The 22,362-nt window shown below is 41.2% G+C and overlaps 1 protein-coding gene across 2 annotated transcripts in view; it reads right to left on the bottom strand.

Moving 5' to 3' along the window:
- EPB41L4B (erythrocyte membrane protein band 4.1 like 4B) overlaps window positions 1–21,440 on the bottom strand; it is a 267,526-nt gene extending 246,086 nt beyond the window's left edge. The window contains exon 1 of one of the 2 annotated variants that reach the window (XM_016423826.2): window positions 20,560–21,440. In XM_016423826.2, coding sequence (XP_016279312.1) covers window positions 20,560–20,850 — 291 coding nt within the window. In that variant the 5' untranslated portion in view covers window positions 20,851–21,440. The remainder of the gene's footprint in view (window positions 1–20,559) is intronic. The other variant, XM_007498051.3, reaches the window with a different exon arrangement.
- Between the last annotated feature and the right edge of the window lie 922 nt (window positions 21,441–22,362).

The raw sequence follows: 22,362 nt of genomic DNA, 5'->3' as shown, positions 1-22,362 counted from the left end.
AAGGCAAAGTTGGACTATAACATCAGATATTTTCAAAATGTTATTTTTGTTTAACTTTTTCCCTTCTTTATTAGAGGGGAAGGCAAACATTAACCTAAAAGATATTTACTTTCTTTTTCAATTTTTTTGTTTGTTCCATAAAAATTTCCAGATATCTCCCATTATTCCCACCCACTAGAGCAGGCATCATTTTTAACAAAAAGATATATGGGGGGCCGCTGTATGGCTCGAGTGGATTGAGAACCAGGCCTAGAGACCAGAGATTCTAAGTTCAAATCAGGTCTCAAACACTTCCTAGCTGTGTGACCCTGGGCAAGTCACTTAACCCCCATTGCCTGGGCCTTACCACTCTTGTGCCTTGGAACCAATACACAGTATTGATCCTAAAAAGGAAGGAAATTAAGGGTTTGGGGTAGGGGAAGCTATATGGCCATTTTTTAAAATGGCAGAATTGGAACTAAATCCCAGACCTCCTTGACTTCTAGTCCCAGAATTTTTCCACTAAAATCAAACACCAGAAGCTACCGAACTCCCACAACTTGCCTATGACAAACTCAGATCCTCTCACTCCAAATTCAACATTCTACCTACGGCACCAAGCCACTGAATCCATGAGACAGCAGGTCTGGTGCACTAAGGAGACAATTACCAATGGAAGAGCTGAGAGCCAAGAATTGCACCTTAGACACCAACAATTTTGTCAGGAAGAACCAGCAAAAGGGCCAGTCAGAATAACAGGAAGACAATCCTGTAAGTTCAGGGCAGCAGAAGCCAAAGGCAGAGTTGACCTGGCTAAGTGCCATAGAGAAATTGGAGAGAATAAGGGTTGAAAAAATACCATTGGATTTGGGGGTGCAAGCTTGTCAAGCTCAGCCTCTTACCCACTCTGGTAGGTAGTTAAGGGGCCTTCAGCATAAAGAGAAAAATGTGAATGTGGAGCCATTTTTCCATTTCTCCATTATCCTTTTTGTGCCAAGTTCAAGTTTCGCTCCCTCAGACTGTCTCCTCCTGGAAGCAGGCCAACTTTTTGTCTACTTCTGGGTAGGACTGAATCCTCTAAAAACCCCAGGAAACCACGCTCAGAATTTTGGCCAGAGAAGAATTCTATTGGGTGTATGCTGGTATTTCTGCCAAGACCAGTCCTGGAGTCGTCAAAGACAGATAGGGCAAGATCCCCTTGAAAAGGAAGGAAAGAAGAGTGGGAACAGGGCCCGTAGTAACTGGGATGAGTTAGGAGCTAGGACATAATTGAAAACCTTTCTTGCAGAGAAGCTCAAAAATGAGAAAACAAATACAGAAACAGGTAGATTATTAGGTATTTCTATTAGATAGACTCAATCCTCTCAAGCAAAATGAAAGGTAGCATCTCCCAAGAGTGCACTATGGGACAGAGTTGTGGACTGAGGAGGAAGAAAGGTCTAGACCAGTCCTTCTCAAGGACCGATAGCTACAGTAGATAGAGCACCATGTCTGGAGTTGGGGGGACCTAGGTTCAAATCTGTGTAATCCCAGGCAAGTCACTTAACTCTGTTTGCCCACCCCTTGCCCTTCTGACTTGAGTTGTTATTAAGAAAGAGTTAAAAAAAAAGAATGGGCTACTATATAACCAACAAGAGACCTATAACAGAAATATTAAACTCAAAGGAAGACACCCATTAAGTCAGAAAGAGGACTTTCCAATGGGCTGAGTCTGCAAGATTTTACATCTTTCCCCACCTGTATTCCACAGTATGGGAGCAGAAGCATAGAAAATGGACTCTCTCGTTTAATTCTAAGTTCTTGCAGAGCAGAAACTGTGTCGTTAATTTAAAGTGATAGCCATGAGAGTGCAAAAGGAATGCTGGACTTGGAATGAGTAGAAATCTGGATATAAATTCCAGCTTTAACATTTACTAGCTTTATGATCTTGAGCAATCTCTTAATCTCCAAGTCTTCATTTCCACATCTCTAAACTAACTTCATACTACTTACTCCACAGTCCTTTTGGACAGAAAATGCTTCACAAACAGTAAAGTGCAAGGAAATGTGAGCTATTATAGAATTCTTTAGCATCAACCACAGTGCTTTGTTATAATGCTGGGCACCTGATCATCAATAAAGCATTGTTGAACTGAATAAGGGGCTTGTCCTTGAATTCAGGGGGGCAGCTAGGTGGTGAAATAGAGAGCATGCTGGGCCTGGAGTCAGGAAGCTTCATCATTTGTTTCTTTTTTCTTTTTTTTTTTACACAAAGAGACAATTTTTAATAATCATTTTCTGACATCTTACAATCCATGTGCTCTCATTCCTTCTCCTCTCCCTGAGACAGCAGTTGATATGATATAGAACAGATCATACATGTACTATCATGCAATACATATTTCCATGTTTGTCATATTGTGAAAACATATACAAGAAAAAAAACTCATGGAGGAAATAAAGCAAAAAATGGTATGCTTTAGTTTGCACCCTTCTATGGTGGCAGATAGCCTTTAGCCACGAGTTCATTAAAGTTGTCCTGGATCCTTGCATTACTCATAATAGTTAAGTCACTCACAGTGGACCATCATACATTATTGCTCTTACTGTGAAGTGTCATTTTCATGGGTTCAAATCTAGCCTTAGATATTTATTACTAGTTATGTGTCCCGGGAAAAATCTCTTAACCCTGTTTGCCTCAATTTCCTCATCCATAAAATGAGCTAGGGAAGAAAATGCCAAACTGCTCCGGTATCTTTGCCAAGAAAAACCCAAATGGGATCACAAAGAGTCACAAGTGAACAGCAATCTCAAATACACAGCAGTTTCCTACTGGTTTGATCCTCTATGAAGATAGACTTTTCCCTCACCCACAGAAAAGTCCTCTACTCCACAGGGGGAGCAGGGAGGCAAGATCCATCCATACAAAGTGGGTGCTGGGTCTTTGATCCAACCACATTGGCCTACTTTTAGTTCCTTCCACATCTCCCTTCTTTGTACTGGTTATTCTCCACCATGCTTCTCACAATCACTGGCTTCCTTTGGGGCTCAGTTCAAATACTATCTTCTGCAGAAGGGCCATTCAGATGCCCCTAAATGCCAGAACCTTCCCCTTTAAGGATATCTTCCATCTACCCTGTATGACTCTTGTTCTCACCTAGTTATTTCTATTTTGTCTCCCCTACTAGAATGTAAGACTTTGGGAAGAACTGGTTTTGTCTTTTTTCACATCCCCATTTGCTAAACGCAATGCCTGGTATACAGTAAGTGGTTAATAAATGCTTGTTGATTGATTGATAGATTAATGCACTATACCCAAAATGCAAAGATCCAATTAGGCCCACTCTGATTTCAAGCTGGCACAAATATACAGGTACAAAAGTAAGCTAAAACATTTTTTTTAAGATTTTAAAATGTAGAAAGAGGGGAAATCACAGTTGGGCCTTTTGGGCACAAGATGCACTCCCTGCTCCCTTCTGCTGAGCATTTAGAAACCCTAGATTGATTAGAGAATGGGTTCAACTCCAGGAAGCCATTTGGGATCCCTCTCTCCCTTTAGAAAAATTATCACATATGTCCTTCTCTGTTTATATATTTTATCTTGCCCAATGTAAGCTTCTTAAGGGCAGGGCTGTATTTCATTGTCTTCATATCGGATAATGTGCCTTAAACACAACAAATGTTTGATGAATGCTTGTTGGCCTGCTGAAACAGATTTGAAGGGAAGGAGTTTATTATCCCTGTGGGACTCAAATACTCTTTTACATGCTTACCATGTCTGGGGCCACTCCTTCATTTCTGTAACCAAGACAAAGAGCCCAAACCACATGGCACAACATCTGTTGTCTTCACCGCTCCTGACAAATGCCACCAGACTTACGAGGTCATTTTGCAAGTAGGGAAAAGTTTCTCTTTAGTGTTTACTGTCTTGGAAAGAGTCAGAATGTTATCTCTCCCTCGTTTTTCTGGCATGATGCTTTGCATTATTCTTATGCACTTATTCCATTCTATCTATGTACTAATTACCCAAACACCCCTAGTACACTGTAATTCCAGAAGGGCAAGGGGCTATGTCCTAGTTCTCTTCCTATCCCTCCCAATCCCTGGCATAGTGCAGTATATGTAGCAGGAAATGAATATGTGTTGAATGAATTTGGGAATAAATGAATGCAAGGTTGTTGTTGGCTTTTTTTTTAAATAACCCTTATTTTCTGTCTTAGGAACAACTCTAAAACAGAAGGGCAAGGGCTGGGAGAACAGGATAAAGTGCCTTGCCCAGGGTCACACAGTTAGGAAGTGTCTGAGGCCAGATTTGAACCCCAGTTCTCCTGACTCCAGGTTTGACACTCAATCCATTATGCTACCTTGCAGCCCTGAATGCAAGTTCTTTTAAGGAAGGGTTGAAAGATGGCTATCCAGCGCATCCTGTTAATTAACAAACATCTACATGTTGATTGCTGCTGCCAACAACTCCTACCAGAATAAGCAGGTATCTGTGGGACTGGTGTGTGTCAAGTTGACAAGCTTACAGAAGGTCCATTGGGGTAACCCTAAAGTATTCTATGGCACACTTAAAGTAAATTTATAGGGCCCACTGTGTGCCAGGCACTGTGCTAAATCTGTGGGAATACAAAAAAAGGGCAGTAAACTCCCTGCTCTGAAGGCGTTCACAGCTAATGGGAAAGACAACATGCAAACAATTGTCTGCAAACAAGATACACAGGATAAATTGAAGATAATATCAGAGGGAAGTCACTAAGATTAAGGAGTGGGAAAGACTTCTTATAGAAGGTGGATCTTTAGTTGAGATTTAAAGGAAGCTAGGGAAGCCAAAAGTCAAAGATAAGAGAGATCACAGAGGGCAGCTAGGTAGTTCAGTGGATTAAGAGCCAGGAGGTCTTGGGTTCAAATTTGGTCTCACATATTTCCTAGCTATATGACCCTGGGCAAGTCACTTAATCTCTCTCTGCCTTCATTCCTGCTCTTCTGCTTTGTAACCAATATACAATACTGATTCTAAGATGGAAGGTAAGTGGGGGGGAGAGGGGGGGGAGGGAGAATGGGAGAGAGAGAGAGGGGGAGAGGGGGAGAGGGGGAGAGGGGGAGAAGGGGAGAGGGGGAGAAGGGGAGAGGGGGAGAGGGAGATGGCAATGTGAGGACTGAAGGCAGGAGGTATTGGTGATGGGGAATAAGGTGTATAATAAGACTGAAAAAATAGGAAAAGAACAGATTATCAAGGACTTTTAAGGTCAAATGGGATTTTCTATTTGATCCTGGTAGCAAGCATCCTGAAGTTGACTAATTGGAAGCCAGGGGAAAGGGATAACATAGTCTTGTGCCTTAAGAAAATCAGTGTGACAGCTGAGTGGAGAAAGGAGGAGAGTGGTAAGCTATTTTAAGTAGGGAGATTGACCAGCGGGCTATTGGAATAGAACAAGCACAAGGTGAGGAGAACTCTAACCAGGATGGTGGCAGTATCAAAGGAAAGAAGGGATTGGAGAGAGGTTAGGAAGAATTTGGCAACTGAGTGGATATGTGAGGTAGGAGGAATGAGAGTGAGAATTCAAGGATGACACTTGGGACATAAGCCTGGATGACTAGGAGAATGGTGATACGCTCAACATGTAATTAGGAAGAGGCAAGGGTTAGGGGGAAAACTAATGAGTTCAGTTTTAGACATGTTGGCTGTCCTAGTTGGCTAGGAAAGGAAAATGGAAACCTTCCTGGTATGGCACTGGTTCAGAAAGGAAAGACATCATTATGGAAGCACTGTAAGAAATAATTATTTTTAAGCAATTCCAGGAACAGCAGCAAGTATTGGGACAGTTACAAATGAAAAACTATTATCCAAAAAGACTCATCTTTTAGCTTAGATTGTATATTTTGGTGATGGCTCTTCCTCCCCAAAACACTTTGTTTTTTCAAACCTATAGTCATTTTAAAAAACTACATATGACTGCTTAAAGATCTAGAATATTAATTATAACTTCTAATTACATGGCATTAGAATATATATATATATATAATCATGAAACCTTTTTAGAAATGTTTTATAATTAGAATGTAACTAACAATGGATCAGACTCACAAAATTTCTACAATGTTATTGCTAGGAGGGACTTTAGAAATCCTCTAATTCAACCTTTTCTTTTTATAGAGAAGGAATCTGAGGCTCAGAGAAGTGACTTTCCCAACATCACACAAGTTGTTAGCAAAACTAAGACTTAAACCCACTCCCCCTCATCGCCAGTAGTGTTCCTTCTTTCTTTTTCTTTTCTTTCCTTCTTTTTCTACAACTACAAATTGCCCATTCTATTTTGAGTAAAGCCAATAAACTTGAGGGAAAGTGATAAAGGCAGAAAAATTTAAGACTTGGATTTCTAGAAGGCCTATTGGGGTAACCTTAAACTTATTCTATGACATGATTAAAGTAAATGGGTATGGCAGATAACCTGTTCCATTATGCAATTTATGATGGATGAGTTCTATGACATAGAGGACTATTATTCTAGGAACCAAGAAATGTAGGTTCTTCTCTGATATGGCAACATCATGGCATAGTGGAAATAGTACTGGGAGAGAGAGACAGAAGGCTTGAACAAACAAGGTTTAAAACCTGAAAATCAATTAGAAATCATCTAATTTAACTGATTTGTTTCATTTGTTGCTGTTCAGTCATGCCCAACTCTTGGTGGCCCCATTTGAGGTTTTCTTGGCAAAGACACTGGGATAGTTTGTCAATTCTTTCTCCAGATAATTTTATAAATGAGGAAACTGAGGCAAATATGGTTAAGAGACTTCCCCAGGGTCACACTGCCAGTAAATGTCTAAGGCCAGATAGGAACTCAGGAAGTTGAGTGTTCCTGGCACTCTATCCCCTAATATCCCACTCTTTCACTGAGCTGAATCTATTTCATTTCAAAGATAAAGCAGTTGGGTCCCAAATTGATGAACTGAGTTGCTCAAGATTACAGTCATTGAGAAGCAGAGTTGGGATATAAACCCAGATCCTTTTATTCCAGCTTTCACTGCTTTCCCCCTTATACTATGCTCTTATTATCTTGGTGACCTTAGATAAAGTTACTTAACTTTCCTAGTCTCCATGTATTCATTTTTAAGAGAAGAGAGGTTGAATTGGATGTTTTGGTTTTTTTTAATGCCCTTCTATTTGGCTAGGTATCGGGATTCTCATAGCTTTCAGGAAAGCCAGACCCTTTAAATAGCATCCACCCTTTAAAAGCAGTGTTAATTTCCTTGATCACAGTGATATGACTGGGGATATAGACTCTAAATGATCACTCTATTACAAATATTAATAATATGGAAATAGGTCTTGATCAATGATACATGTAAAACCTGGTGGAATTGCTCACTTGGCTATGGGAGGGGTGAGGGAAGAGAAGGGGAGGGAAAGAATATGAATCATGAAACCATGGAAAAATATATTAATTCATTAAATAGCTAAATTTAAAAGAGCAAAAATTAATACATAAAACAAAAGCAGTGTTAGCTGGGAAGACTTGTATGAACAGATGCAAAACGTAAGGAGTAGAACCAAAAGAACAATGAATACAGTAAGTACAACACTAGAAGAGCAAACAACTTTGAAATACTTAAGAACTCAAATTAGCAAAATGGCCAATATGATTCCGGAGGACTCATGATGAAGCATGCTACTCAACCTCCTACATTCATAATAGCCTTGGTACAGAATGAAACATATTTTTGGACATGGTCAAAAAGAAATTTTAATTGACTATAACCATTTGTTCCTTTTTTGTTAGGGGGAGAAAAGTAGTTGGACCTAACTTCATGGATACAATTAGCCATCCATCTCCTTCCATCTTCTTCAGTCCTTAAAAACTGACTTGAAACAATGGTATTTGGATCTCGGCTAAAACTCCGTCTGCATTCTTGTTTTTCCTGATTTGGGCTCTGACCTTCCCTCTCCCCAGCATTTTGATTCTTGGATAAATGCTCAGATTTGTGAATGACATGGGCCACAGTCTCTGACCCCTGATCAGTGTTACAAGACTAAGTCCCAAGAAAAGTGTGCAAAAGGAAATTTGCTTCCTATTCCATGGCCCTCATATTAGAAAGGAATCTGATTGGGATTTCCTAATCTCTAGCTTAATTATGCATGAAGTGAGAATAAAATGATATGAAATCCTCTTCCCAGGCAGAGTATATTCCAAGGCTCTCTTAAAGATAATATTTTAGGAGAATTTTCCAAAAGTATTCATTATCCTTTTTGAAAGTCTAAATTTGCTTACTGATGTACTTTTCTGATTAGTAGTGATTTTATGCATTTTTTTCCCATTTGGCTGCAGATAGCAAATGTTCTTCCCCCTCCCCCCCAAGATAACTACATGTCCATATTGTTAGCCCATTTATCAATTGGGAAATAGTTCTTTTTCTTAAAAATTTGAACAAGTTTCTCCTATATCTTGAAAATGAAGTCTTTATAATTTAGATAGACCTCTAGATTTGTTTTTGCATAATTTATGTCATCAGAATTATCCATTTTATCTTCTGTAATCCCCTCTCTATTCCTTGTTTGGTCATGAACTTTTCTCCTATTTATAGATCTGAGAGGTAATTTTCTGCCCCCCTATTTCTCCAATTTATTTATGATGTGACCTTTTTCCAGTTGATACATATCTTTGAATAAATGGTAAAGTGATGGTCTACATCTAGTTTCTTCCATATATTGCTGGTCTAATTCTCTCAGCAGTTTTTGTCAAATAGTGCGTACGTATTATTTCAGTAGTTAAGACCTTTGGATTTTAAACGCTAGGGTATCAGGTACATTTGCTTCTGTATGTTGTAAACCTAATCTTTCCCACTAATTAATCTCATTTTAAACAATACTAAATTGTTTTAATAATTACTGCTTGGTAATATTGTTTGTGATCTGGCACTCTTAGACCCTCTTCATTTCCATTTCTTTTTATTATTTTGCTTGACAAAAAAAAAAGGAAAATGATAAATGTTAGGAGAAGCTGTGGCAAAAACAAGTATACTGATAAACTATTATTGGTGGACCTGTGAATAAATATAACCCCTTCAGGAAAACAATTTGGAATTATAGACTAAAAGTTACTAAAGTGTGTACCTTTTGACATATATCATTGCTAGGCCTATATGCAACAGATTAAAGAAAGAGAAAGAGGCCCTTTTATGTACAAAAATATTTTTAGCAGCTCTTTCTGTGGTAGCAAAAAACTAAGGAGATGCTAATCAGTTAAGAAATGGCTGAGTAAGTTATAAAATATTAAATGTGCTGTAAGAAACAAGGAAATAGATAGTTTCAAAAAGGCACAGAAAGACTTAGATAAACTGATGAAGAGTGAAGTATATAACAGAAGTATAGAAGAATCTATACTATTAAATCAAAATTAAAATGAAGAATTTTGAAGACTTTTATAAACTAATAAATAATGAAGAACCAGAACAACAATTTATACAATACCGACACTAGAAAAACAGCTTTGAAACCTTTAAGAACTATGATCAATATGGTAGCTACTCATGACTAAAGGAATGATGATGAAATATACTATCACTGACAGAGAGAAGATGGATTTTCAAGATGCAGAACGAGACATATTTTTGTATACAGCCATACCGGGAATTTCTTTTACTTGACTATGTATATTTATTACCATATATTTTTTTCTTTTCTTCTTTTTCTAGTCAGGCGGGGTAAAGGGTAGGAAAGAGATAAAATAGTTTTTTGCACTTTTTTTTAGTAATAGAGTTGGGTTGGGGAGTGCTAGGGATGTGAAATGTGCCATACACTGTCAAATGATTCACTAAGAAAGTTTTACTTAACTGTTTTACTTTATTACAAGAGATCTCTCAGAGTGGGTATAATTTGTAAATGTCTGGAATGTTAAAATAAAACGTCAATAAAATGTGAACGGTGAAAAAATTATTAAATAAAGCTCTATACAGTATAAACTTTTAGCCATGGAGTCTGAGAATGAAGGTTCAAATCCTAACTGTCCCCTGTAAGTAATTTGACTTTTTTTGGCCTCAGTTTTCTCATATATAAAATGAAAGGGTTGGATTGGAAGGCCTTTGACTCTACCAGTTCTATCCTAGGATCCATACACTTGAGGGAGAAACCACTATTAGATAAATAAAATCAAGAATCATAGGTTTAGAACCGAAAGAGGCCTCAGAGATTATGTATTATAATCTTTTCATTCTTCAGATGAGGAAACAGCATGGAAGGTAATTAATTGGCCAAAGGTCACATCAAAGCAGGGGTTGAGTGTGACTTCTATTATATTCTGCCAGACTGGGTGAGGGTTGGAGTCCTTGAACCTCACCAACATTTTTTTTAAGAACTTTTTTAGACAGTTGCTATAACTGAGCAATCTCTCCTTTCAGGTTCACTCCACCTGGCTAGATCCCCTATCCAGGTCCTGATTTCACCTTTACACAATCTCCATCTCCTCTCTCCAGTTCAGCACCTGCCTCATGGGATCCTTCTCCACTCCAAACCTTACCCCATATTTAGGGACCTCCTGGCTTCCTCCCTCCCTCTAATCCTTCACAATTTATCCACCTGCTCAGTTCCTACAATCTTCTCCTTGCTCTCACCACAATCTCCCTCCAGGTTCCAGGACCCTGAAATTCTTTTCTCAAAATACAACCCATTGGTATTCTCCAAGCCCAGGGCTTATGCTGGTCTTACTTTTCTCCCTTCAAAGTCTTGACTAAGGTTTAATAACATCAATAATGCATTATCCTTCACCCTTTATTCCATTATCCTATTACCATTCACACACACTTACAGTTTTTCTATTTTTCTAATTATATATGTATATAGATATCCAATTACTATTTACACCTGGGTTACCCTCACTATCTAACCTCTGTTCCTAAATGTTGATCCCTGTCCTGCCATCCTGTCATTATTTCATCTGAAGTATTAAGTCAAACCATAAATTCCAGATAATGAAGCATCATTCTTATATTGGGCATCTCTGAATTTAGTGAAAAGAGTATCAAATTAGGAGTCTCAAGACCCAGGTTGGAGTCTTTTATAACCTCTCTCACAAAGAGAATTCTTTCAAAGATGTTATCAATATTTAGTGAATTAAATTATTTGGAATAATGGCTTTCAAAGTGAAGGGAGGACCTAGTCAGAAGGTTCAAATCTGACCTCAGATTCTTCCAACTGTGTGACCCTAGGCAAGTCACTTAACTCTGTCTAGTCCTTGCCTTTCTATAGTGTTACTAAGACAGAAAAGAGTTTAAAAAAAAGTAAAAGGAAATCATCTGCCATTATAATGAAGGTTTTGTGCTGCTGCTAGTGGTGCGTTGTGATCAATCTCTTTGCTAAAATACTTTAAATAACTATCTGGGAATTTGTTTCACTATAAATTTCATTGTTACTTGAATTGTCTATTCAGTAACTTTAATATTTAATTAATCCTAAGAGATTACAGGATTTAATAGAGATGAGTAACTACTACTGGGAAATGAGATTTCTCCAGTTTATTAAATATGCAATATTTGATGAATTTGGTTGAGCTTAAATGACTAAGAGAAATGCTAAAATATTATTGAGGAAATACACATACAAACATATATCTGAATTACCCTAGAGCTTATGATGATAAGATTAAATATGGGAATGAGTCAAGTAGCAGGCAGAGGGGTAACCCATAAGTGAGGCTGGTCACTCATGTAACCCAGTTACACTTTACAAGAGCATTTTGATGAAAGTTGGGTAGATATTATTTTCATTTTACAGATGAAGAAACTGAGACTCGGAAGTGACTTAACTTACCCAAGATCAAATAACTGGTAGAAAGCAATACTAGAAATAAAGTCCAGATTTTCTGATTTTAAATTCAACACAACTCTACAAACTGCCTCTCAAGCAACCTTGTCCTCTTTACAAAGCTATTAAGAAGGGAATAATTTCTCATCCAGAAATGAAAAAAATTGTTCCAAGTGCAGAGAGAAACAAATCTTTGAATTGCTTTTGGAAGATAATAATCCTCTTGACTCTGAAAGCTGAGAAGTCAGACACTTTTGTAAAAGGGATCTGACTCTACCTACCACCTCCAGAGTGAAGAAGATTCAAATGCTCACTCCCAAGACCCAGCTCTAACACCTCTCTAGATGAATACTTTCCTTCATCTTTCTTTCCCTTCTCCCATTCCCTATGTCAAAAATGGAAGTCACTGTGTTGGCATACTTGGGCATGCTCTCCTCCACAGTCCTTCAAAGGTGTTGTCAGACAGATATCTCTCTCTGGTTGCTACTCACACAAATATTTACCATCCCAGCAACTCTTCTTCCCAAGTATTCTTTCTGTTCTCTGCTAAGCAAAACTAAGTTGCCTGGGGCAAAACTGGTTTGATCTTTTGATCAAGAGAGCCATACATATGAAGCTAATATATTTGTACATTGGCTTTTAAAGCTGATTTTTCTATTTCCAAGCCTAGTGACACTGAGAAAGTAATTTTTCTAACTAAGAAAAATAATTAAGACTATTATTTTATCAAAATTTTCTGATGTCAATGAACAAGAACCTTTGTTCTCAAGTGTGAGTGAGAATACGTCTGAATGCCAATGGATGGCTCCCACTTTCATTTTACAAAGCTCAAAAAACCCAAGGCCTTTCATAATACATACTTGGGGGGGGGGAATAGCCTACTTCTGAATGAGAATGTAGTAGGACTAAATAAAATTGGAAACTGTAATAGTAAACATAGAATGTTTTTCTGAGGCAGCTAGGTGACACAGTGGCTAGAGCACCAGCCCAGGAGTCAGGAAGATCTGGGTTCGATTTTGACCTCAGACATATCCTAGCTGTGTGATCCTGGACAAGCCACTTAACTCCATTTGTCTAGCCCTTGCCTTTCTGTAGTAGAGTTGTTACTGAAATAGAAAGTAAAGGTTTAAACAAAAAAAATTTAATGGCTTTGCCTTATGTGTTCTAAATTATTTTTTTCTATACATCATCTGAACACTCTTCCTCTTTTATAGTTTTCTCTTAAAGAGATGGAGTTCTATTAAGAAGACTTCTGCTCTTAAAGAGCCAGAGTGAGACAAATAAAATTCCTTATAACATTTAGTAAAAGAGGTCAGGGAGACCAGCATTTGACATATGGATGGGTACTATTCTGAGCAAGTCACTTCATCTCTCAATGCTCTCGAGGGGAGGAAATATCTTCTGCTTATGCTTACCTTGGTGTCTGGCACCTAGTAGGTGCTTTCTATTTACTTTTTAATTTCATTGTTAATGAGCTGTCCATTCAGTAACTATTAATATTTAATTAATCCTGAAATTATAGGATTTAATAAAGATATGAGTAACTACGACGGGGAAATGAGATTTCTCCAATTTAATTACTGATTGATAGGCAAGTTTCTAACAAGTTGCTTCATTTAGTACAAGGAGTTTCTTTCTTCCTAAAGGAGCTCCCCACACCAATCAAGTTACAGATCTAGTCTCTCTCATATAACTCACTTCCATAGTAGCTCTTGCTGTGCTTTAAGGTTACAAAACACCTTCCCTCTCACCTCTGTGAATAGGAGGCAACAGTGAGGATTCAAACCCAGCTCCCCCAATCCCAAATTCAGATCTCTATCTCTTATATGGCACAGCCTCCATAAGTCTATTTGGGGCACTAGGACCAATGAACACGTCATCCATGTCAAGGGAGCTCCTGGATTCAGAGGAATTTCAAGCATTCTATGATTTTTCAAGGTGAAAGAAAAGCACCCCATACAAACACGAAGGCCTTGGTTTTACGTGGTCATGGTCTTGTTCTCTAATTGATTTTTTGGAATCTCTCATGCTACTTAGGTTCTTCTTAGGTAAAGCCTCTAAAGGCAAGAGGGTTTTTTCTTCTATTTCTTGTATCCAGCAAAAGTAAAGGGCACACCTTGAGAAGGTGCTCGATTCCCCTGAGTAAGTAGATTTTTTTCTTTCTTTTTTATTACCCTTTACTCTTTCATTGCCTTTTTTTTTAATATTGAACTGAAGAATTATGGCTACAGGCTGGGGTTAATTAGAGAAAACTTCCTGGAAGAGATAATCTTGGGGCTGTAAAGGAGGAGAGGGGAGGAGCATGGTAGTTGGGAAGCAGGTAGGGTTGGTTTCTCCACTCTCCAGAAGTCAAAATATGAGATAGTGAGTAGAAATATATAAAGAACATTTTTCCTTTTGTCCAGTGGGGAGGAAGAGAGAATCAATGGTCTTATCTCCTGGAAACTCTACAAAGAATAAATAGTCTTGGCTTTATAGGGATATCTTCTTCTTGCTCTTAGATATCTTTGGACCCCAGCTGGTCCTGATTTTCATTCAGACCACGTGAAAAAAGTGTCCTCCTCCCATAATAACAGGTCAAAGTCTCTTTAAAGGCCCAAGGGAAAAAATAGCCAATATACATGATCATTGTATTTGCATAGTCAGGTACTCAAACCAGGTATAGCAGAAAAGAACATTGGGCTAGAATCAGTCTGTTTGAAGCCTCTGGGAACCTTTGCTTAATGTTTTTTAAAAGTACACTGAGATATAAACTGAGATTAGTATTTAAACTGCAATGGTTCAGAGGAAAGAGTGTGTAGCCTAGTTGGGTAAGAGCTAGATTCTAAGCCTTGATCAGTCCTGTGACCGTGGTCAATGTTCTGGACCTCAGTCTCCTCTTCTTTTATTTACTACCTAAATGTGATCTTTAAAAGGATACAGCTGGACTAGGTGATTTTAAAGCTACCTTCCAGCTCTACTTCTTAATGGTATCTGATAGAGCCAGATTCTTACTAAGCTATTAGCTGCTGCTCTATCTAACCCTCCTCTTTCTCTGAATCTAAACTATATAAAGATGATGGCATCAGCCCCTCATCCCTCTCCACTATCTCACTGATGTTGCAGAGGAAAGGATAAGCACAGACTAAAATGTCTCTGTAACATCGCTTTCCTCTCTCCTTGGTCTCCTGCTTCTCAGTTTTCAATTCCTGTTTTATTCTTGGGGGGGGGGTGAGGAGATCTTCAATAAGCCCAACTTTTTGCACCCCATGTTTCTTGCACAGTACCTCAGAACCATAGATTGAGAGTTGGAAAAAACCTGAGAAGCCAGCCCAGAAACTTCATTTTTTAAAAATTATTATTCAGTCATTTTCAGTCATGTCTGACTCTTTCAGATTCCATTTGGGATTTTCTTGGCAGACATATCAGAGTGCCATTTCCTTCTCATTTTACAGATGAGGAACTAAGGAAAACAAGGTTATGTGACTTGCCCAAAGTCACATCTATAGTAAATGTCTGAGGCCAGATTTGAATTCAGGAAGCTGAGTCTTCTTGAATTTAGTACAGACTTTCTATCCACGGTGTCACCTAGCTGCCCCAAAGATCTCACTTTATGGAAGAGAAAATTGAAGCCTGGAGGCATTAAATGTTTTGCCTGAGGTCACATGGGGAGTAAATAGACAGCACTGCCAGCTGTTAATCCCAGGTCCACTAAATCTAGGGTTTTTTCCTCTCCTAATGCACCACCATCTCCTTTTCTTTCTATTATCCCTTCAAATTTCCACTAGGTGTTTCTTCTCCTTCTTCCCTCTATTCTTCACTCTCTCAATGTTCACTAGTTCTCCCTTCAGAGAATTCCCAGATCTCTAACCCTTACCTCTTTCCTTAAATCTTCTACTCTGGGCTACTCCTATTTTTAGGAGCTCCACATTGAAATTTCTCAAGTTCATATAACACCTCACTAATCTGGCTTCATTATTCTTAAATTTATATGAGGGGCCAGCACTCAGAAACACCGTACTTAGCATTGTGTCCAAACCATTTGAAAAAAAAATGTATTAAAGAGGAAAAGCAGATAAAACTCTTCCAGAGCTGAACAAAACACACAAAGGTGGTTTTCCCCAAAGGGGCTCTGATGTATAGCCCCAGTCTCTCTCAGAAAATTCCATCCCATGACCTCTTTCCTAGGAATGTTGCTGTTTGACAGGGCAATACCCTGACATGAAACATACAGCATGATGGGAATTTCTTATTTATTCTAATCTCTGCCCCTCGGACCCTACAATGATCCCTTCCCAATCTCCCTCTCACTGTCCCCAGTTTCATTGTATTCTTCTAGCCACTCAGTCATAAAGACCTGGGAGTCTTCTCTAACTCTTTTTTCTCTCTATCAAATGAGATAATAATGGCTGTTAATATGCCAGTTTATATACATTTATTATTATCTGACATCTAGCACCATCTTACCCATTCTTCCTCAAGAGTAGTTTTGAAATGTGCTGCCCTGGTTTCCATTTCCAAGGTTACCAGTCTAGTCTTTCTATACACTAATGTCTATGGCTAGCTAAACCATCGATCACAATTAGGCCACACAGTCATGGTTTTAATTAGCTGTTATATCCTGAACTGGCCTGATACTAATTCACAACTCAGCCAGCCAACAGACTAGGAATGCCGGAAGGCGGTATTTATTCCTTCTCTGTGTCTTACAGTTTCCTTCCTAAAAAGTGACCACTCAAGGAAGAAGAAATTTCCAGAAGGGGAAAAAAGAACACCTAGGTATCTGGCAATTGGAAAATTCCCAAAAGCTCCAGTGTAATTATGGCCCTAGAAGTCAGTACTCTTGCCACCCTGAAATTTCTCAAGTTCATATAACACCTCACTAACCTGGCTTCATTACTCTTAAATTTATGAGGGGCCAGCACTCAGAAACACCTTACTTAGCATTGTGTCTAAACCCTTTGAAAAAATTGTATTAAAGAGGGAAAGCAGATAAACCTTTCCAAAGCTGAACAAAACAGTGAGGGGAAATGGTCAGTGATGTGTAGACTCTCTTTGAAGACCTTGGATCTGATTTAACAAAATTCTCTCTGTCTGTCTGTCTGTCTGTCTCTCTCTCTCTCTCTCTCTCACACACACACACACACACACACACACCCTATCTGCTCATATAACAAATGAAACAGTGGCCCAAAGGATGTCATTAACAATAATAAAAGCAACTCACATTTATATACTGCCCTTTCTTCAACAGTCACTTATTTTATCTCTATTTTATTTTTCTGTATTTATCTCTACAGATGGAGAAACTGATACAGAAAGGTTACTGATGGTCAGATAGCTAGCTATTGAAAATTCAAACCCAGGTCTTCTGGCACTAAACCCCAGTATTCTTTCCATTGCATTATACTCCCCTTGGTCATCTACTAGTTAGCTGGACACTGAAGCAACATTCCACAATATTTGCTTTACAGGGTTTTGCTAGCACCATAAGATTAGAAAGTGCAGCAAGAAATTAAAATCAAATTATTTATAATCCTTCCAGTTCTAAAACTAGGATTCTGTGACATATATTGACCCTTATTGACAAGATATATATTAAATATATATATAAAAGAGAGAGTGCACATATACGCACAGGTTCCAGTACAAGTATAACTACTTTACACAAAAAGTGTTCATAAAAGTTGTTTGTAAATCAAATTGCTATACAACAAAGGATCTTAATATCATAAATCTTAAATATGCTGGAATTTGTAACATTAAAAGAAATTCAATCATAGGATGAATTCTTTTGCAATCTCAAGAATTATTTTAGAAAGCAAATAAGCAGGGTCATGAGATAATTTAATCATCTGCATAAAGTCTGTAAAAGTGTGCTTGTGTGTCTATTGAGTGTATCTTAAATTTTTTTTTTCTCGGATAATCATTTTGCATATCTCAGCTCAGCTGGGAGGGGCCTCAGGAATCATGTCCTCTGACTGGTACCAAAACAAAATCTCTTTATATAAGAAAATGATCTTTGTAATTTACTTTAAAGTTTGCAAAACCCTTTATGTACCTTCTCTCATTTGACTTTCATAACTATCCTAGTGGGGTAGGTTCTATTATCCTCAGTTATAGATGAGAAAACAAGATTTTTGAGAGGTTAAGAGTTAAGGGTCACAAAGCAAGTGTCTGAGGTGGGCTCTGAACCCAGGTTTTCTGAATTCCCAAATTCAGGATTCCTTTTGCTCTGCTCAATTTGGCTATTTAGGTACTACAGAATAGAGTGCTTGGCTGGGGGGTCAGGGTTCAAAACTAGTTTCAGACATGACCTTGCTGTATGATCCTAGGCAAATTACTTTGCCTCAATTTCCTCAACTGCAAAATGGGACTAATAATGGCACCTACCTCCCAAGGTTGTGATAAGGGTCAAACGAGATAATATTTGAAAAGGGCTTAGTAGAGTGCCTATAAATGCTTATTCTCTTTCCACCTTCCTCCAATTCTCTGGAGGATAACTCTAACATGTGATCATCCAGCCACCACCACTTAATGATTTCCAGGGAGAGAGGATGCACTATATCCTCAGGCAGCCCCTTTTACTTTTGGAGAGCTCTAATTATTAGGAAGCTTTTCCTTACAGCAATCCTAAATCCAGCCCTTCTGTAATGCCCACCCTTTGCTTCTAATTCGCTCCTTGGGGTCAAGTAGTCCAAGTCTAATCCTCCTTTCACATGACAGCCTTGTAAATACTTGAAGACAGACTCCTCCATTCCAGGCTAAACACTCTCATTTCTGTTCCAGGATTCCATTCAAATAATCAGCCTTCTTAAGTGCTATATAAATGTCCACATTATTATGAATACTGTGCTGGGAATTCAAAGACAAAAACAAACCAACAGACAGACAGCCTCCACCCTCAAAGAGCTTACATTCTACCAGAACTGATCATCTATGGCAGAATCCGTCATTGTTACTTTCTCCAAAAATGTTCCAGCTTGCCAATATGCTTCCTTTTAAAATGTGGGGCCAGAACGGAAGAAACACAATACTAGAGATTTAAGTCTGTCCACACTTAAAGCTATTTCACCATGACTGCAATAATAAATAGCGACTCAATACATTTTATAAAAAGTATTAACTATCCCTCCGGATTGAATAAAAAGTGTCCTGGTTTTCCCCTCGCAGAGCTGAGGAGTTCAGAATTGCACAATAAAGCCCAACAGTTCTGCTATCTAGAATTGAAGCAACATATTCCATCTGTAGACTATGCACCTTTTCAAAAGAAAGGCACCATTCACTTCTCCAAATAAAGAAGCTCAGTTCTCTTTTCCCAATTAAAAAGAAGTACATACCCATTCTATGGGAGCAGTAACACTCCCATGTTATTTTTAAACATTTAAAGGCTTCAATTTTGACTTTTATTTTCAGGGAACAATAACTACAGAACAGGGACACTTTCATGGTAAACATTATTTCCCATGGAGCAAACATGGTTCCTCAGAAATAAACCTGACATGGATTAAAACTGCTTCACATTAAATCTACACCAAGAAGCAAACGATCCGAAATTGGGCGTTGTTGTTCTTTTTTAAACATGAAATTTTCCCCATTAATAGTTTTGAGGCTCTGGGGTTGGCCCAGATGTTAAATGAACTGCTTCTGAGGGTTTTATTTAAAAGTAAAACCTTCTATTTCTCCTCTTATTAAACTCGGGGAAGATTTGGCAATAGTCGTTCTAAATTAGCGCTTTGTCCTCGAGTTATCCCCAAAGGCTACAAAAGGCGACATTTGGCCCAGAGCCTGGAGAACAGCCAGCCAGAGGCTCCCGTGGCGTCCAGCAGGGAGTGGGGGAGTGGAGCTTTGGATCCAGCCCCTAAAACCAGAAGGACCACTCCTCAATCACCATCAGCCCCGCCTCCAGTCAAACCCCACTCCCCCGCAGGGCTGCAGAGCCCTCCCGGATCTCTGCGGGGCGGGGGAGGGGCGGAGATAGAAGAAGAGGGAAAGCAAACACCTGTGAGCTGCCGCTGCGGTGGCTGCGGCGGCGACGGCGGCTCCTGCTGCTGCTGCGGTGGCGGAGACAGCCCAAGCCACCCGCACCCGCCGAGCCAGAAGCCGCCAGGCCGGCCGGGCGGGCCCCGTGCACCTTGCACCGAGAAGAAAGTCCAAAGAGATAGCACCTACAGAAATCACCCATGCCTATTCTACTGTACTTAATTAAGGGCCAGAATTAGCCCCCCCCCACCCCCAACCTTTCAGGGAAACAAACGCCTAGAGAGGTGACGTTTGCAACTAGCAAATAAAGTTAATCAATCCTAAAGTTTTGTGTTACTTCCACCCCCTCTATTTCCCGGGCTCTCACTCCTCACCCTCCCCCCACCCTCCCCGCCCCAACACACACACAATTTCCCCAGCAGCCAAGGCCGTTGCCGGTGGTGGCCAAGCCAGCCAGAACCCGGAGAGAAACCGAGGTGGCATTCCACCTCGATCGAGAGCGATCTGGGTACCCTAGGGGGCCCACAAGAGGTGGGGCAACCGCCTATAATAATCACAAACAACTGTTTTCTTTCTTAAAGCAAGAAAAATAAAGTGAGTTTTCTCTGGTGAGGGGGGGGTAGTAGCTAAGTTAGCTAGGTCGGAGCTGGAGAACCTGGGGGAGGGGCTGTCTGGGAGACACCTGAGACCCCGCCCCACCTCCGGAGGCAGGCCAGGGCCTCCTAGCCACTAAGCTTAGCCATATCTCCCCTCCTCCCCAGCAGTTTAGGGAATGAGGGGCGGGGGGTTGGGGGGTGCACGCCGCGAGGCCCGGGAGGGGGTCGGCGCTTGGCACTCACCGGCAGGTCCACGCTCACTTCGGTCCCATCGAGCAGGAAGACCCGGCAGTAGAGAGCAGCCTTACCAGCTCCGGCCGCGGGGATGTGGACGGCAGCTCCACCGGTGAGCACGGGCCCGCCGCCGGGGGGGAAAATGCTGCCCCCAGGGGCGGCGGGCAGGGGAGCCGAGGTGGCCCCCCGGGTTCCCCCGTCCCGCTCGTCCCCCAGCCTGCCGGCTGCGCGCCCTGCTGCTCCCCGCCCGTACCGCTGCATCGACCGCCGGCCAAAGGTCCTGCGCAGGAAGCTCAGCATCCTGGGGCGCCCCCGCACGGCTGCCCGCCACCTGGGCCCCCTCCCGCGCTCGCCGCCCGCACGCCCGGGGCCGCCGCTACTGCTCCCGGAATGCTGCCGCAGCTGTCAGCTCTCCAGCCCAGGCCCGGGGGCTGCTGCACGGCCCGCGGCCGGCCCGGGCTGGGTCCGGGAGTGAGAACAAGAGTGCGCGTGGGGCTGCGGGCTGCGCTGGTGGGGAGGGAGGGTTTCCCCGCAGTCTCTCGGTGCAACCGGTAGTCCCAGCTGCTCCGCCTCCCGGAGGAAAAGTCCCGCCGCAGCAGCAGCAGCAGCAACAGCCCCAGCTGCAGCAGCCGTCGTTCTTGGGACTGCAATGCTGCGAGGCTGGATTCCTGACTCCCTCTGGTCTCCAGTGCCTTCCCCGCGTGGGGGGTAGGGGAGGCGGGGTAGGAAGAGGGGGAGGGGGAAATGAGTGGTCTGAGCTGAGCGGCCTCCCCAAGCTTCCTCGGGTTCCCTTCCCCGGGTGGGGAGGAAGGGAGGGAGAGCGGACGGCTTGCCTGCTCCTCTTTCTCACCCCACCACCACCACGGGAGTGCACAACTGGAGAAAGGCGCCTGCGTGCTCCCGGCGAGCGCCAGCACACACTCGCACACACCATCCACGAAACCTCCCCTCCCCTCCCCTGCAGTCACGCCCCCGAAGTAGAGAACCGAGTGCTTCCTCGGAATAAGCCAACCAACCACCGCGAAAACGTGAATTCCCCCCACCCCACCCCCGAAGGTTTTGCTCCCTAGCCGGGTGTTGGGTGGGGATGGGGGGCCCCGAGCCCCCAACTTCCACCTTGGTAGCAGCCCCGCTAAGCTGGGCAGCTGTTCCTGGTATGGCAGCACACACTTCTCCCTTGAGATCGATCTACACGTTTGCACCCCAAATCCATACTACCCCCTGCAGGCCAGTGTCTTCAACTGCTTGTGCTTGTGCTCAGGCTTGTACGCGTAGATTTGGGTGTACCTAGTGTCTCTGGCACCTCGAGATCCTTCCAAAGGAGTCATTAGAGATGGGCGTGTGAGGGAATGAACCCCTGGCTGGAAGGAATATCTTCGCCCTTGGGCTTTTTTCCTTTTCTACTCTACCCCTCAACCTTTCCTGGCCTGCATCCCGAAACTGTTGCTTAATCTGACTGCTCCTTGTATTTAAGAGGAGCAGGGTAACAAGTCAAATCAACAAGCATTTATTAGAAGCCTGCTCTGTGCCAGGATCTGTGCTAAATGCGAGGGATTTTTTTTTTAAGGCAGAAACAAAAAACAGTCCCTGTTCTTAAAGACCTCCCAATCTAATGGGGGGAGATAACATTTAAACAACTGTGCAAACAAGCCTTTCCCAATTCCCCTTAATTCTAGTGCATTCCCTCCATTTATTATCTCCAGCTTATCCTGTATGTAGCTTGTTTGAACATGGTTGTTTAAATCTTAGCACCACCTCACCACCCCATTAGACTGTAAGATCCTTCACATTAGGGGACTGACTGTCTTTTCC

Source organism: Monodelphis domestica, chromosome 7 (assembly GCF_027887165.1).
Source record: "Monodelphis domestica isolate mMonDom1 chromosome 7, mMonDom1.pri, whole genome shotgun sequence".
NCBI lineage: Eukaryota > Metazoa > Chordata > Mammalia > Didelphimorphia > Didelphidae > Monodelphis > Monodelphis domestica.
This window is presented reverse-complemented; position numbering and strand designations above follow the sequence as displayed.